The following is a 17,346-nucleotide window of genomic DNA, read 5'->3' on the forward strand; positions in this document are numbered from 1 at the left end:
TGGTTTTACCTGTGATGAACTGGGTTGTATCCCCTACTTTTTGTAGGATTTTCTGTTCAAGGGCATTGGTGTTTCCATACCAGGCTGTAATTCAACCACTCAGTATACTCTCCACTGCGTATCTGCCAAAGTTTGTCACAATTTTAGATGACTTGCCAAAATTGTGCAAACTTCTAAGAAAGTAGAGGCACTGCTTTGTCTTCTTTGTAATGACGGTTATGTGCTGGACCTAGGACAGACCTCCTGAAATGATAACACTGGAGAGTTGCTGACCCTGTCCATCTCTGATCCCCTGATGAGGATTGGTTTCCTCCTCCTGTAGTCAATAATCAGCTCTCTGGTTCTGTGTGAGTGAGAGGTCGTTGTTGTTGTGCCACCATTCAGCCAGGTTTTCAATCTCCCTCCTTTATGCTGATTCATAGAAGGCAAAGGGTGGTTGTGGATGTCTCATATTCTGCATGAAGAACGGTGATCAGTGGTGTTCCGCAGGGATCTGTTCTGGGACCCCTCCTCTTTGTGATTTTTATAAATGACCTGGATGAAGAAGTAGAAGAGGGGGTTAGTAAGTTTGCTGATGATACAAAAGTTGAGGGATGTTGTGGATAGGCTGGAGGGTTGTCAGAGGATGTAGAACTGGGCTGAGAAGTGGCAGATGGAGTTGAACCCAGATAAGTGTAAACAGGAGGAAATCTGCAGATGCTGGAAGTTCAAGCAACACAGACAAAGTACTGGTGGAACGCAGCAGGCCAGACAGCATTCATAGGAAGAAGCACAGTCGACTTTTCGGGCCGAGACCCTTCGTCAGGACTAACTGAAAGAATCTGTAACTAACTGAAACTGTGATCCTCTCCCTTCTCCAGCCTTGTATCCCTTTTTCCAATCAACTTTCCAGCTCTTAGCTCTATCCCACCCCCTCCTGTCTTCTCCTATCATTTTGGATCTCCCCCTCCCCCTCCCACTTTCAAATCTCTTACTATATCTTCTTTCAGTTAGTCCTGACGAAGGCTCTCGGCCTGAACCGTCGACTGTACTTCTTCCTATGGATGCTGCCTGGCCTGCTGCGTTCACCAGCATTTTGTGTGTGTTGCCAGATAAGTGTGAAGTGGTTCATTTCGGAAGGTCAAATTTGAAGACAGAATATAATAGTAATGGTAAGAGTCTTGGCAGTGTGGAGGATCAGTAAGATCTTGGGGTCCATATTCTTAGGATGCTCAAAGCTGCTGCAATAAAACACCTCATTACTGGAAGGATATGGATGCTATAAAGAGAGTGCAGATGATATTTACTAGGATGTTGCCTGGATTGGAGACCATGCCTTATGAAAATAGGTTGAGTGAACTTGACCTTTCCTCCTTGGAGCGACGGAGGATGAGAGGTGACCTGATAGTGGTGTATAAGATGATGAGAGGCATTGATTGTGTGGATAGCCAGAGGCTTTTTCCCAGGGCTGAAATGGCTAGCATGAGGGGGCATAATTTTAAGGCGCTTGGAACTAGGTACGAGGGATGTCAGAGGTATGTTTTTCACACAGAGTGGTGGGTGCATGGAATGCACTGCCAGCTAAGGTGGTAGAGGCGGATACAACAGGGTCTTTTAAGAGACTCTTAGGTGCATGGAGCTTAGAAAAATAGAGGGCTATGCGGTAAGGAAATTCTAGGCAGCTTCTAGAGTAAACTTTGAACTATATTGTGGGCCAAAGGACCTGTAATGTGCTGTAGATTTTCTATGTTCTATGTTCATGACCACCTTTGGTTTGGCCTACAACAATGATGTCATCAGCAAACTTAAGTATGGCATTGAAGCTGTATAAAGCTGCACAATCATTGGTATAAAGTGAGTAGAGCGGGGGCTAAGCACGCAGTTTTGTGTTGCACCTGTGTGGATGATGATTGTGGAGGAGATGTTTTTGCCAATCAGAACTTACTGGGGTTTGCAAGTGAGGAAATCAAGGATCCAGTTGCACAAAGAGGTATGAGACCTAGTAGGTCTTAGAGCTTACTCATTAGTTTGGAGGGGATGATAGTGTTGAATGCTGATCTGTAGTCAATGAAGAGCATCCTGACGTATCCATTTTCACTGTCCAGATGTTCCAGTGAAGAGCCAATGAAATGGCATCTGCTTTTGATCTTTTATGATGGTAGGTAAATTGGAGTGGAACCAAGTCACTCCTCAGGCAGGAGTTGATGTGGGAGGTGTGGAGGGGTGGGTTAGTGGGTGGAGATGTTGATCAGCCTTACTGCTTGGGGAAAGGAACTGTTTTTGAGTCTTGTTGTCCTGGTGTGGATGCTAAGTAGCCTCCTCCCCGATGGGAGTGGGACCAACTGTTCACGAGCAGGGTGGGTGGGATCCTTTGATATTGCTGGCCTTTTTCTGGTACTTTTCTGTATGTATGTCCTTGACGGTGGGTAGTCTGGTGCCATTGATGACTACCCATTGTAGAGCCTTCTGTCCGTTGCATTGCAGTTTCCATATCAAACATTGATGCAATATATTAGGATGCTCTCTACTGCGCTTCTCTAGAAGGTCATAAGTATTGTTATGCATATTCCAGCTCTCTTCAGCCTCCTCAGAAAGCAGAGGCATTGGTAAGCTTTCTTGATTGTGCAGGATGAGTTCTGGGACCATGAGAGGTTGTGTGAGATGTGCACTCCTAGGAGTTTGAAACTGCTGGCAGTTTCTGCCGCTGTGCCGCTGATGTAAAGGGGGGCATGAGTGGTTTTGAGTTCTCCTGAAGTCGATAACCATCTCCTTTGTCTTGTTGACATTGAGGAAGGAGGGGTGAAAGGTATAGTCCTAATTTGTTGTTATTTTTATTTAATTTATTACAAGCGGTTTAGATGTTTTTAAACATTCATTATTTGAATTGTAATAGTTTTGAAATATTCTAGCATCAGGTTATTAATTAAAACCCCTCAGCAGCTTTGGTAGAAGGCAAAGCTATGTCCACACCAGCCCGAGGCCCTGTCATTATTGGGACCTCACTCACCAACTTGAGTCTGTGGATGCCTGGTCCAGGTAAAGGCAGAGAGTTTGCCCAAACTTGCGTGATCTGGCTCATTATATTGAAGCACATTGTCACTAGTTAAGATTTTGTTAAAATGCTATCCCCTTGCAATGATAATTTCAAAAGTTCAAAGTTTATTTATTAGCGAAGTAGGTATACTGTATACAACCTTGAGATTCGTCTTACAGGCAGCCACAAAATCTAGTAGAAAAAAAACAATAGAACCTATTTAAAAAAAGAAGGCTGTCAAACACCCAATATGCAAAAAAAAATCAAATCGTGCAAACAACAAAAGCAAGCGAACAACTGAAGCTCACTAAAGTGAGTTTCCAGCCGCGAAGCCAGTTATCACTGCAGCCACCTAGTAGCTCGTTAGTTACGGGCCACAGCCTCAGTTCAATGCAGAGGTGAGTGAACCTCGCAGAGTATTGAGCTAAACAGTCCCATCCCTCACTCTTGGGCCTGGGCCCCACTCCCTCTATTAGGCCCATACCTGACCTTTTCAATTCAGTCCAGTGCTTAAATCGATCAAACCTTGCGTCTTTCTTCGCTCATGGGCTCCCCTCGGTTCAGCCGCATCACATTGCTTCTGCGTACTCCAGCAACGGCCAAACACTCGCTCATTCCCTGCTCTTGTGTCCGGGCCCCACTGCCTCGATTCAGCCCATACACCCCATGCCGCAGCTGTTCTGCAACTTAAAGACTTGAGTTCACACACCGCAAAAATGGCAGGTCATGTAGGCGGTTCAAAAGCTCAACTCCAAAAGGCAAGTTACAGGCAATTGGTTACTGTGATAATTGTCCAGATAAAAAGGGTAATTAATAAAGTAGTTAATAGTTTTGATTGCTTCTGACAAGAAGTCACTGTGCTTCATCAGCACCATCTTAAATTGTTTTAATTTGTGCATTGCTACAGCCATTCCTGTGGAAGGTTCCTGTTTCCCTCCTATATAGAAACTGCTGATTCCCTGTGGACTTGGTAGCCCAGCCATCATTAGCCAATTGCCATCTGACTAGGGAGGAGGGAGAAAATGAAGTGGGGAGTGCAGAAGAAGGAAAATTCTTGGAGACTTAAGAATTCCACCTCTTAAATCTGTTAGCTTTACTGCTCCTTGGCGTAGTGGCATCAGCTTTTGGGATGGAAGGTCCCAGGTTTGAATCCAGTCAGCCATCTCCCCTGCACGCTTTCCATCCGTGCTGGGTTACGAGCTGGTGATCCCTTTGGAAACTCACCCGGCAGAAGACAATGGCAAACCACTGCTGTAACTTGCCTCGTACGCGGTTCCCCTCTACGTCAGAGAGGTGTGGAGGGAAATCGTCTGCTAACCAGAGAAACTCCGGATGCGACGTACCTGTTCTTCCTTACTGCTCCTTAGTCAGTAAGAAAGAGCACCGGTTCAATTAAAGCTATTTGAGAGACACTGACATGTTTAAGGAGACAATGCAATGGTTTCAGTTGAAAGTGTCAGATGTTTATGTTGCTTTTTGTCATCCTGTCTGAGTTGGGAAACTTTACTTGTGTTGGTAGTGCAAGGTGTAAGCTTACAGATCAGCTGTGGCTCTGCATGGATTTGGAGCTGAGTCCTGGCATGATGAGAACACCATGGGCAGTGAGCCGTATCACACAGACTGTATGGAAGTAATGATACAATGTAGGCCACTTAATGGAGAAAAGAGTTTAGACACACACACCAGTGACCTTTCCCAGCACTTCTCAAAGTTCCAAATAACCTTGACCCTAAAGTTATTTTATTTCAGCCCTAAAATTACTGCTTCTGGGGCAGTCATTGATAAGCTGTAAAAAGTCCTAATTGGTCATAGCCATTGCATTGGTAATTTAGAGAATTTACCACAGAGAAACAGGCCTTTCAACCCATCTAGTCAATGCAGGTTTTATGTCCCACAAGGGCTCATTCTCAACTAATCATAGTAGTACATCTTATCCTTCCTTTCTTCCTCATAGATTAATCTACCTTGTCTTAGCATGCTTCAGTGCTAGTTGTCTCATAGTTTCTTTTTAATTATTTACAATATGTGGTGGCACCAGCATAGTTAGCATCTAATGATCACCTCTAATGCTCTTAAGCAGTTGACAATGAGCAGCCACCTTGAGTAGGCAGATCCAGGACTTCCAACTTGCAGATATCAAGGAAAGGGATATATTACCGAATCAGTGATTGGGAAGGGGTCCTGCAGATGGCAGTGATCCCTTGCACCAGAAGCCTATGTCCTTTTTGGGGATTGAAGATGCTGGTGTGAAAGGTGGTAGCAAATTCCAATCTTGATCATTCCTCTAGATAAGGGATTTTTCTTTGTTGGATTTATTAGAAACTCTCTTATTGATGGCCTTTAGTTTTGTGTACCCCAAAAATGGAAGTAATTTCTTGAATCTCTGCAATCCACAATCTTTTGGCCACAGGTATTACTATAGTTAAAAAAAAAAAATATATATAGAATAATACAGCAGAGAGAAAGACTCTTCAGCCCAACTCATCCATGCCAACCAAGATGCCCACCTCAGCTGGTTCTGTTTGCCCATGTTTGACGCATAATCCCTTTAAACCAGAGGTTCCCAACCTATTTATGCTGTGGAGCCTTATCATTATCCGAGGGGTCTGTGGAGCCAGGTTGGGAACCCCTGCTCTGAATCATTCCTATCCATGTACTTATCCAAATATACAAATGCAACATATACACCAATTTCTATATTTGTTGCCCTGACCGACGGAGACCAAAGTGCCAAGTATCGTCTCCACCCAGTCTGTGACAGCACTTTCAGTGGACTATGTACAGTACTTCAGGGCCCTACCATTCACTGTAGAAGTCCTACGCTAGTTGAACTTCCCAAAGTGCAACACCTCACACTTATCTGAGCTGAAAGCCGTTCGCCACTCTTGTCCGCTGGTGGTGGATGGAGAGATTTAAATAAGTCAGTACTGTATATTGCTTTGGTACTTATATGAAAAAGTCTATATCGATTACAATGAGACATCAGTATTGGATAAAGTACATTATCTTTTCAGATCCTTTGAGCATAACTGATATTTCTTTATTTCTGAAATTCCAGGCATTGTTTCCAAGGCATATGAGTGTCGTTTGAAAGGACAAGGGGCACAGTTTGTGGAGACGGCCGTTCCATTCAACACGCCTCCAAGCACGAATTCTACTGAGGTCACGGGTGATTCGGTCAGTGGCTGCGTTCAACAGCAGGAAACAGCTGAACCACTCGGGCAAGTCATCATAATCCAAGGCTATCAAGATAGCTATGGAGAAACTATCCCCATTGACGCGTCGGTGGAAGCCACAGCAGCAGCAACTCTCCAGACCCTGGCCATGGCTGGTCAGATGGCCCAGGTGGCAGAGGTGGTCCACATCACAGAGGACGGCCAGCTTATAGCCACTGCACAAAGTGCCAGCCAGATTGATGGTATGATGCCTGGACAGATTCTGTCACAACACTTGGCGTCGGGCACTACCCAGGTCGTGGTGGTGGAGAGTCCCGTTAGAGGAGGGGAGGCTGGGGAAGCTGCCGTGACCGTGGAGACCCTCGGAGATCCTAGTCACGTAATCGAGCATGTGGTGACTCAGGAAGAGCCGGTAGGGCAGCCTGCAGACATGCCAACAGCCCTGGACGCACTCCTGTGCGCCATCACAGAGCTGGGTGCGGTGGAGGTGAGGTCAACCGAGCAGGGAGGCAGCGAACCCGCCCAGGGGGGAGCTGGCACAGCCGGACCTGCCGCTGAGGAGGTCACCCCAGTTCCAAGTGAGCCACTAGGGACAGATGCTCAGGCCTCCCACGAAGAGCAAGTGGCGGATGAAGCCATGAAGACTGTGGAGGTGACATCAGAGGTTGAACAGCCTGTAGCCATCAACGATACCACGGCACAGACTGTGCCTCAGGCTTCCCTCAGTGACATGGTGCAAGAGGTCCTACAGTTTACCATGTGTGACATAAGGACTGCAAGCCACATTGTGAAAGACGGCATCACACAGGTGATAGTGACCAAAGAAGGAGCTGCTCATGTGATGGAGGGGGCCTCTCAGATCATAATGCAGGAAGGCGAGGAGCAAACTATAACCACCAGTGGCCACCCCGTGCAGCTGATAGACTCCGACGGCAGTATATCACAGTTAATAGTCACGGAGGAAATCGCCCAAGCTATGGTTCAGGAGGCCACCACTCATATGTCTGAGGAAGCGACTCACGTTATTGTTACCGAGCTGCCCCACGGCATGGTGAACAGTGTGGACTCCAGGACAGTGACGGAGCTTTACCCGCACGGTGTGATGGAGCTGATGGCAGAGGGTGTTTCTGCCCTCAGTCACCCAGTGACGACCATTGCATTGACGGAGTGCTACACCGAGGGCAGGTCAGAAGTAGTCATGACAGAATTGCCAGTGGGGGAGGAGCAAGAAATGGAAGTAGGTGAGAACCAGGAGGCATGACCAGCCGTCAATAGCGGAGGAAGGTTAATTAGAAAGACGTAATTACAAAAGGTGGCTAGTATGGCATATGTCAGTGATTGAGAACCTGGCTGTGGAAAAATGATTGGGACGCAGCACCCACTATCTCATTAGATTCAGATTCAGCGAGGATTAGCTTATAATAATGACTTCACTGGAACAAAGGAATTTTTAAAATTCATTGTCTGTGATAATACAGCTCCACAAGTTATGGGTACAAAATGCCTCTAAGAGGAGCACAGGAGAGCGTGTGTGATTTGGCCTGCGTTTTGCCATATACCTTCATGATTTCTATTGTGCAGGTTTGCTTATTTCAGCTGTCATTTAAAGTGGAAAAGATCGAAAGCGGTAACAGAGAGAGAGAGGAGCTGAAGACATGCGGGTGAGAGAAAGAGAGGAACTTTGGCAAGTGCTCAGCAAGAGTCTTAGTCTTGAGGGAGGTGGGGAAGGTGAGAGATTATCTCAGTCTCAGGGAGTGATGTGGACGAACGGGGACCAAAAATGATGAGAAAGAAACACAGTTAAGAAAGGCTCAAGAGATGAACCATTTAATTGGGTGACTCAGTCGATCTGTGTTTATTTCTGACTTGAGCCCCAAAGAGTCGCCTCTGGATTCCAGTACAAAAGCTCTGATAGCCACATATTTCTTTAATTACCTTCCTTCTACAAGGCAAAAGCAGAAACTGAGCAAAACCTAGTCAGAAAACAAAACGACATGGGTGGAGGAACTAAGAAGGGATTCCTTGCATTTTCCTAACTTTGCATTTGGCTTTTGTCAAAGATGCTAGGAGAAAAGTAGGTTCAACCGAGTATTGCATACCCAGTCACAGTGAAATGCTATATGCAGTTAGCTATTTATTTTGGTTATTCCAACACTGATTTTTCTCCCCAAACTTATAAATTCTAAAGAATGCATCAATCCCGGCGCTTGTTTTCTTTTGTTGTACTTATTTTTAAGAAGGTGGGGAGAGGGGCAGCTTAACTGCTCGGGTGGCCTGTTTATCTGTACAATAGATGCAAGATAATACGATAATATGTGCTTTTTATATTTGACAATCGTTAATATGGCTCTGGAAAAAAGGAAAAGTTTGTGTTTTTCTGTTTGTTAAGCGCTTGTACCAATAAACAATTCTGTTTAAAGAGAGAAAGAAAAAGATTTCTATAATTCATAGATCCCACTTGCATTTTCAAGACTACAAGCAATTAAACAAAATTGACTAAACTTTTTTAAAGAAAGAGAATTAGGTGCTTGGCTGGAACCCAGTATTTTAAGTGATTCATATGTTTACCAATTATGAAAATAAGCCCTGTTTTAATGTACAATTAGTGAATAACAATATAATTATATGATGTGTTTTACACACAGAGCAGCAACCAATACACTCCTAAATCTGTCAAATGCATATAAATATTATTTTATACATTCTTAACAACTTAATAGGTTCAGATCTACTTGATTTTGTGCATCTGCAAAGTCCTTGTGTTTCATTCTGTGGTAAAAATATTAATTGCATCCTTTGCAAAGAGGAACATTCAGAAGTGTGTGAAGCAGTGAAGGAAATAAAGTGACCACCAGCTGTATTGTCCACTTTACCTTGCAACTGCAGTACTGGTCCTGTTCACTGAATATCATGACACTTGTCATTCTGAGAATGACGCACAGGAGGACAAATGTTAACTGGGAATCCAGTTTCTGAGTGTTTAGTGGAGGAAAGCATGCCAGCTTAAACCTGGATACATGGACACTGATTTAATGGAGAGAGTTTTCTTCCAAGCAACAACACGGGTTATATACTGCTGCTGGAACATTGCTGCTTCACTTGTAACTACTCACCTCATGGCCATCAAGTCGTGTAACGCCATTGCGATTGTTCATTATCCTAGAGCTCGAATGCAAGCAGTGATTGTTTGAATATATTTTCCTGGAGCCTTTATCCATTGAAGTTGGTAACTGCACATGTATTGCCTATTTTTAATCAAAATATACTGAAACTGTGCAGATTCACCTCTTTGGAATGCTGGCTGTAATACCGAGTCTGAACACTTGTATCCCACACTCACATTTATCGCCAAGATGTACCAGATCTCAGGAGTTTGCACAAGAGAGGTTTGGATATAATTATAAACAGACATGTAGAGGAAATATAAAGATCATTTCAAAGACCAAAGAACAACAAGATAAATGGCTAGAACAAGAAGAGCTGCAAACTTCTGTATCAGACCAGCGCGTTACTTATAACTGACATGCAAAGCTGAATCTCTAGGTCAGCTGACCTTGGAGATATCATCATGTCTTTGACTACCCAGATTGCTGCTGTACCTCAAGATGACGTTCAAGGAGTTAACATTGAACTCATTCAAAGCAGCTGCTTTATGAAAATCGCACAGTCTTTATGTGTCTGGGCTGTACACAAGAACCTTATGCACAGAAATACAGATGGATTCTTGCAATGACATTACTCATGGAGGACTGGTCTGACTATCTTTCAGGTGGGACATTGAAGTGAGGCCCCATTTGTCCATTTAGATAAATATAAAAGATCCCAAGGAAAAAAGAACAAAGAAGCTAATGCCCTGGCCTTTGCATTTTTACTCAAAATAGGTGACCTGATCATTGTGACAGAGCTGCTTTTAGGAGCTTGCTTACCTGGAAGTTAAATTTTGTGTTAACCTGCTCTACAACAGTGAGCATACTTTGAAAGAAGGAACAAAAAGACAACAAATATAAAAGATCAGAGTAAACACTGGTTGTAAACTGTCTTTGTGATATCCAGAACTGTAAAATCTTTTTCTTGATTTTCTTTGGCTGCTAATTCTTGCTTCCATCCTGATCCAGATACAAACTAAAAATACTCCTTGTTGGAGTTACACTGAAAACTAAAATGATCAACATTGGCGACTAAGCTTGCTTCTGGCTTATTTCCACAGCAAGTCATCCCAATAAAAGAAATATAAAAGCAACTGAAGCAAGAGCAATCTACTGATTGAACTCAGCAGGTTAATCAGCATCTGTGGGAGGAAAAGAATTTGTCAGTACTTCAGTGTGAAACATTGAAATTTCTTTTTCTCCCATGGATGTTGCTCAACCTGCTGAGCTCTTCCAGCGGCTTGCTTCTTGCTCCAGATTCCAGCATTAGCTGTCTCTTGCGCCTATGCAAGCAACTAAGTTTGACACCTCTCCAGGCTTGCCAGCAGCAAATCACAATACAGGAGCTCTTCCCTTCTCTTTCCTTTTGATCTCCTCCCTTTGGATTCCCTTCTTGGTTTTCCCCGCTTGGTCACGTGCTTCCATTTTCAGGTTCACTTTTTATGATTTTCCGCTTCATTCTGTTGTTGTGTTTGAATATTTAAGTTTGTTTAATAAAAGGTTAATTAGAACATCATATGTGTAGTGTATGTAAAACAAAAGGTGTTATAGCAATGTTACTTTCAGAACACCCAATGCCTTGTAGAAGCAACAAATTACTAATATAAATGAAACATTTAACATGTCTTCCTGCACCTAGAGGGAATCAAAATCAAATCCTGAAGAAAAGATTTGCATAAGTTCGCCATGTCTATGCCACTTATGATTTTACACGCATCTATAAGATCACCCCTTATTGTCTTCTGCTCCAATGAATGAAATCCCAGCCTGCCCAACCTCTTTCTATATCTCAGTTCCTCAAGTCCTGCTCGTGAATATTTCCTATGTTTGCAGGGTGCTTATGATTTGCTGGACAGTACAAGAACAAACCCCGTTCCTTAGTGGATAACATGATCCGCTTTGGTATTGGGTTCAAGTCCAATCCAGCAGACAAAATCTAGGTTAATATTCCTAGTAGTACTGTCTGATGGATAAGACTTTAACTGAAGTCAGATCCCACAGTAGAGCAGAGAGTTTCTCAAAATATAAACACCAGGGATTCTAGAAATCCAGAGCAACAGATGGAAAATGCTGGAGGAACTCAGCAGGTTAGGCAGCATCTATGAAGGGAAATAAACAGATGAAGTCCTGATGAAGGGTCTTGGCTCAAGTTGTCAACTGTTTATTCCCCTCCATAGATGTTACCTGACCTGCTGAGTTTCTCCAGCATTTTAGGTGAGCTTCTCAAAATATTTTTAACCAATATTTATCCTAAAACTGACACCACTCAAACAGATATTCTTGTTACTAACTGTTGAAATTTTTATACCACATCTGACAGCCACATTTTCCACAAATGTGAGTATACTTCAGAAATACCTATTTGGCTGTGAAGTGTTCGAGACATCCTGAGGTTGCAAAAGGTGTGACAGAAATATTGCCTTCTTATTTGCAAGAAGAAAACATTTGCAGAAAATTATTGCACATTAAAGACTAACTGAAGGCTTGCATCCTGGGAGAATTGTCAGTAATCTTCTTCACCTTGCAAAGACCTTAGAAAGAAAATAGTTCTTGTTCCTCCACTCCCTCCTCCTGACCCAAGTGGTGGTGAATTGGATGATTTTCTGGATGGCTGGATGTTGTTCTATTTTGTACTCCCAATAGCCTTTAAATTCACTTAAAAATGGTTTCACAATATCTCAATAAATTTTCCAACAAACCTGGTACGATTAAAGGGAATTTAAGCAACTGAATCCAGTGAGTTTCAAGAGCACAATGAAATGAAGCCTCAGTGTGTATCAAGGAATGCGGAACACGTAACCAGGTGAGTTTCCAAGGAACATGCCCATCAGCACCCAATGCATCAGGTGCCAAACCATCAGGCTTTCCGAACAATCAGACAACAGACCATCAGAGTTTTACTGTATTGTGTGATTTGTATCTAGAAATTTCAACGCTAATTTTCTCATGATGAAAAGAGATTCCGTCACATTTTTTAAAGGCATGAGAGTTACCACTGTTGTTATCTCACCATTAACAAAGCACAGAATGCCTGAATGCATTGACCCTAACTCTGCTGCCACTAGTTCAAATCTGGTGGACAAGTCCTCCAATTTCAGCTGTTTCATTCATTTCAGCCTTTAGTCTATAGCCAGGATTGCAAAAGAACAAAAAGTCTCCTTGAGCCTTTAAATTTCTGCCTTTACCTGTGCATATGTGGTTGGCAATAGGTGGTACCCAATATGCACCAAAATAATGGCACGCTGCGACACCCTTATTACTTTTACAGCAACTAAACTTGTTGTGTTAATAAATGGAAGCATTTTAGGTCAAAGGCAATAGCTTGTACTCTGGAGGGTGAATGGTAGCAATCTGCTATCTGAATTCATTGCCTCTTTCATCCCATAGTTCATCAGCGATCCCTTCGTGTATGTACGCCTATTGTTCATCCTTTCTGTATTGATCAACCAACTCCAAACCAAATTCATTTATTGGAGCTCCCTTTCCCAAACTTTCCTTTCCACATGGAAAGGGAACAATTAACCATTAATGTGCAAGTTAACAAAAAAAAAAGCAATTTTCCCTTGGCCATTATCAGTATTTCTCTTTTGTTGGAAGTTGCATTTTCCCTTTAGTTTCTTCCTCGGCATTGTGGTGTAGAAATATAATTCAGAGTGAAGAAGTATAATTGGTAAGTTGTTTATTATTGTCACATATCCTGAGATACAGTGGAAAAACTTCATGTGCTTACATACAGATCATTTGAAAACTTAAGTGCATTAAGATAGTACAAGGAAAAAGCAATAACAATACAAGATGTAGTGTTACAGTCAGACAATAAGGTGCAAGGGCCTGTGACAAGGTAGAATGTGAAGTCAAGAGTTTATTGTACAAAAGATGAGGTCAAGAATCTGATAAGAATAGGATAGAAGCCATCCTTGAGCCTCCTGGTACATGTTTCAATCTTTTGTATATCTGCCTTATGGAATAGGGGGAGAAGAGAGAGTGTCTGGGATGGAAGGGGTCTTAGATCATGTTGGCTGCTTTACTGGGGGTAGCAGCAAATGTAGACAGAGACAATGGGGGGGAAAATGGTTTCTGTGATAGACTGTGTAACATGTCTGCAATTTCCTGCAGCCTCAGGCAAAGCATCAGGATAGGATGCTTTCTATGGAGCATCTGTACAAATTGGTGAGGGTCAATGGAAACATGATCCCTTAAGGTTGTTATAGCCAGGAATGGTGATGGGAACAGGCTCCTTCTACCTGTTAAATGCTCATAATGATGTGCGCCTCAAATAGCCTCTGACATCCAAGTCCAGCACCTGGCCTTCGCATGTGGCTTACCTGGTGCAACTGTTTCTACTGACAGGAGGACAGGTAAAGGTGGGTCACTGGCGCCTTAAAACCAGTTGCTTTGGGCAGATATGGCTCATCAGCCAAGGTTGGCAGCTCACCTAGGAAAAGGAAAACTGGTCCCAAACCTCCACTACCTTGCGGCTATACCCACTCATGGGGAAGGCTTCGTGAGTAAACCCTGAGAGAAAATTCTGGAGCTAGAGTCCCTAAGGCAGTCCTACGTTGAGTTCAACACTGATTGGAAACTCTTGCTATGCTGCTGCTACCAAACTGGATTGGTCTCTGCTGTTACTTTGGGTTCATCAGAAGCATGGAGAGGGGGAGCTTGCTCTTCATATTGAACTGCCCAGGCTTGCCTATGCAGAGAGCTGGAGCGCAACATCCATGTTTGAATCTGACTGATGGAGGCCTCAAATAATGGAAGCATGCCAGGTACAATGAGAACAACACAAGCCAATGCAAGCAGGAGAAGTCCACTCTACCTGCCATAGTGTAATCATGGCTGATGTACTCCAGGTCATCATTCCCTCTTCTGTATCCATGACTTTTCCAAAATTTATCTAGCTTCACATCTAATAATCTAGCCTCCACAGCCCTCTGGGAAAGAGAATTCTGAATGTTTACACACTTTGTGAGAAGAAATGTAATGTACTTGCCATCTGCTATCTGAAGGAATTGCCCCTCAGGTGCTTTTGAAATCTTTCCCTGTCACCTTAAATTCATGCTCTCTAGTTTTTAGTTTCCTTTCCCTATAAAAAGGACGACATTTACCTCATCTCTGCCCCTTATCATTGTATACACTTTTATAAGGTCACTCCTCAAGTCTCCTATATTCCAAGGTATAAGGTTCCAGTTTGCCTAGCCTCTCCCTATAACTCAAACACTCAAGCTCTAGCAGTACTTGTAAGTCTTCTTTGCACCCTGTCATCTTTCCTATAATAAGGTGACCAAAGCTGTACACAATATTCCCAGGTGTGGTTTCACCAATGTCTTGTTCAACTGCAACACAGCATCCGAACTCCTATATTCAAAACCCGAGTCATGAATGCCAGTGTGCAAAATGCCTTCTGCGCCACCTTGTCTAATTACAACATAGAATATTACAGCACAGTACAGACACTTCGGTCCACGGGGTTGTGCCAAGCTTTTAACTTAATCTAAGATCAATATAACCCTTCCCCCCTGCATAGGCCTCAATTTTTCTATCACTTGTGTGCCTAACGAAGAGTTTCTTAAATGCCTCTAATGTATCTGCCTCAATCACCACTTTTGGCAAGGCCTTCCATGCATCCGTCACTCTCAGTGTAAAGACCGTGCAACGCAGCAGGCTGAGGGGAGCAGACACCAACAGAATCAACAAACTCATTCGTAAGGCCAGTGATGTTGTGGGGATGGAACTGGACTCTCTCACGGTGGTGTCTGAAAAGAGGATGCTGTCTAAGTTGCATGCCATCTTGGACAATGTTTCCCATCCACTACATAATGTACTGGGTGGGCACAGGAGTACATTCAGCCAGAGACTCACTCCACCGAGATGCAGCACTGAGCATCATAGGAAGTCATTCCTGCCTGTGGCCATCAAACTTTACAACTCCTCCCTTGGAGGGTCAGACACCCTGAGCCAATAGGCTGGTCCTGGACTTATTTCCTGGCATAATTTACATATTACTACTTAACTATTTATGGTTTTATTACTATTTAATTATTTATGATGCAACTGTAACGAAAACCAATTTCCCCCGGGTTCAATAAAGTATGACTATGACTATCCCCCCTATACTTTCCTCCAATCGCCTTTAAATTATGCCCTTTTGTATTAACCATTCCCACCCTGGGAAAAGTCTCTGGCTATCCATTCAATCTGTTTCTTACCATCTTGTACATCTCTAACAAGTCACCTCTCATCCTCCAAAGAGAAAAGCCCTAACTTACTCAACCTACCCTCACAAGACATGCCTCTAGTCCAGGCAGCAGCTTAATAAATCTTCTCTGCGCCCTCTCTAAAGCTTTCTCATCCTTCCTAAAATGAGGCAACCAGAACTGAAGACAATATTCCAACGTGATGCGGGTTGAATTCTGACATTGACGCCCAGCTATTTACCTTTTCTGATTTGCGAACAATAGCAATGCTTGAGCAGGCATTTGCTTTTTAAGTCCGGTGTCTAATCAACATGTTGGATTGGAAATGTGATGAGCTGAAAAGGAAGAGAAGGTGTTTGAGAACAAAGGATGTGCACACAAGGAGCGGTGAGTAGTTCTGAAAAAACAGTGAAAAATAAACTGCGATGCGTCTAATCTTTGACAGGAGCAGGTAGCTAAAAGACAAGGAGAGATATTCGACTGCAGGTTGTAATATTAGCCTGTAATTTAAAATAGAACACAGCTCACTCAAGCAGCCGATCCTTGTTTCATCGTGTGAAGGGAATATAATCCATTTTAAACTCTCTGGGGATAATATTTTTTTATTTTTTTTAAATAATGCTCAGATGCCAGTTTTGCCTTTCTGAAGCACCTTCTAATCAGGGATTGGTGATTCATTATTAGCTTCGGTAGACAATTCATCTGACATGAAAGGAGAAAAAATTAGCAGCTGCCACAATGTGATGAGTTAATTTCCTGACAGAACTGACACTGGAAAGCCATTTGGAGACATGGAGATGGCTGATGAAAATCTGCTGGTAGTTTATAATTGGAGAGACGGAGAGGCTAGAAAATAAGGAGCGGTGGAGACTAGATAATCTACAAGTGTTGTTAGCAGAGCATTTGCAAGCACATGCCTACAAATATATGGTATGCTATGTTCTGATTAGCCACAACGTAGTACGGCAATCTAGTAATATTTAAGGAGGGAGCAAATATTGAAGAAAATAGCAATCAGTGCTTTCATTATGCATCATGGGCAACAGCAATAACTTCCATTTATCCAAATATGAGAGAAACTGCAGATACTGGAAATCTGGAGCAACATACAAAGATGCTGGTTGCAACAGCAGTAGAGGAAAATGGACTTTCAATGTCCTGTGTTGAGACCCTTCATCTGGACTGTTAGTAAAAGAGGGAAGATAGCCAGTATGAACAAATGGGGGGTGGGGGGAGAAAGGGTGGAGCAAGAGCTGGCAGGTGATAGGTGGATTCTGGTGTGGGAGTGATAGACAAGTGAGGGAGGAGGATGGGAATGATGTAAGGAGCTGCTGGGAGGTAATAGGTGGAAGTGTTGGGTCTGAAGAAGACAGAATTTGTTAGGAGAGGATAGAGGATAGGAATAATGGGAAGGAGCTTGGAAAGGAACTGGTGGGAGGAATGTCTGCCAGATGGACAGATGAAGAGGGTGTGGGAGGGATAAGAGACCAAGTGACAGGGCCAGTAAGAAAAGGCATGAAATTGGGGAGGGGCGGAGGGGAGTTAGAAAATTCAATGTTCATGCCTTCAGATTGGAGCCTATCAGCGTACAATATACAATGGTTTTAATATAGTCAAACATCCCACTGATAAAATGTGATACTAAATTTCTATAGATGCACCCTGGAGAGCATTCTGAGTGGTTGCACCACCACCTGGTATGGAGTATCCAATGCACAGGATCACAAAAAGCTGCAGAGACTCAAGCCACCTCCACCATGGGTACTGGCCTCCACCATCAAGGACATCTTTGCTACGCTTCAAGAAGATCGCAT

General features: G+C 43.2%; 1 protein-coding gene across 1 annotated transcript in view; it reads left to right on the top strand.

Moving 5' to 3' along the window:
- Positions 1-10,829, top strand: part of znf407 (zinc finger protein 407) — a 507,704-nt gene extending 496,875 nt beyond the window's left edge. The window contains exon 9 of the mRNA XM_072261462.1: positions 6,072-10,829. Coding sequence (XP_072117563.1) covers positions 6,072-7,450 — 1,379 coding nt within the window. The 3' untranslated portion in view covers positions 7,451-10,829. The remainder of the gene's footprint in view (positions 1-6,071) is intronic.
- The last annotated feature ends 6,517 nt before the right edge of the window (positions 10,830-17,346 follow it).

The sequence above is a fragment of the Mobula birostris genome, chromosome 1 (genome assembly GCF_030028105.1).
Source record: "Mobula birostris isolate sMobBir1 chromosome 1, sMobBir1.hap1, whole genome shotgun sequence".
NCBI classification, from domain to species: domain Eukaryota; kingdom Metazoa; phylum Chordata; class Chondrichthyes; order Myliobatiformes; family Myliobatidae; genus Mobula; species Mobula birostris.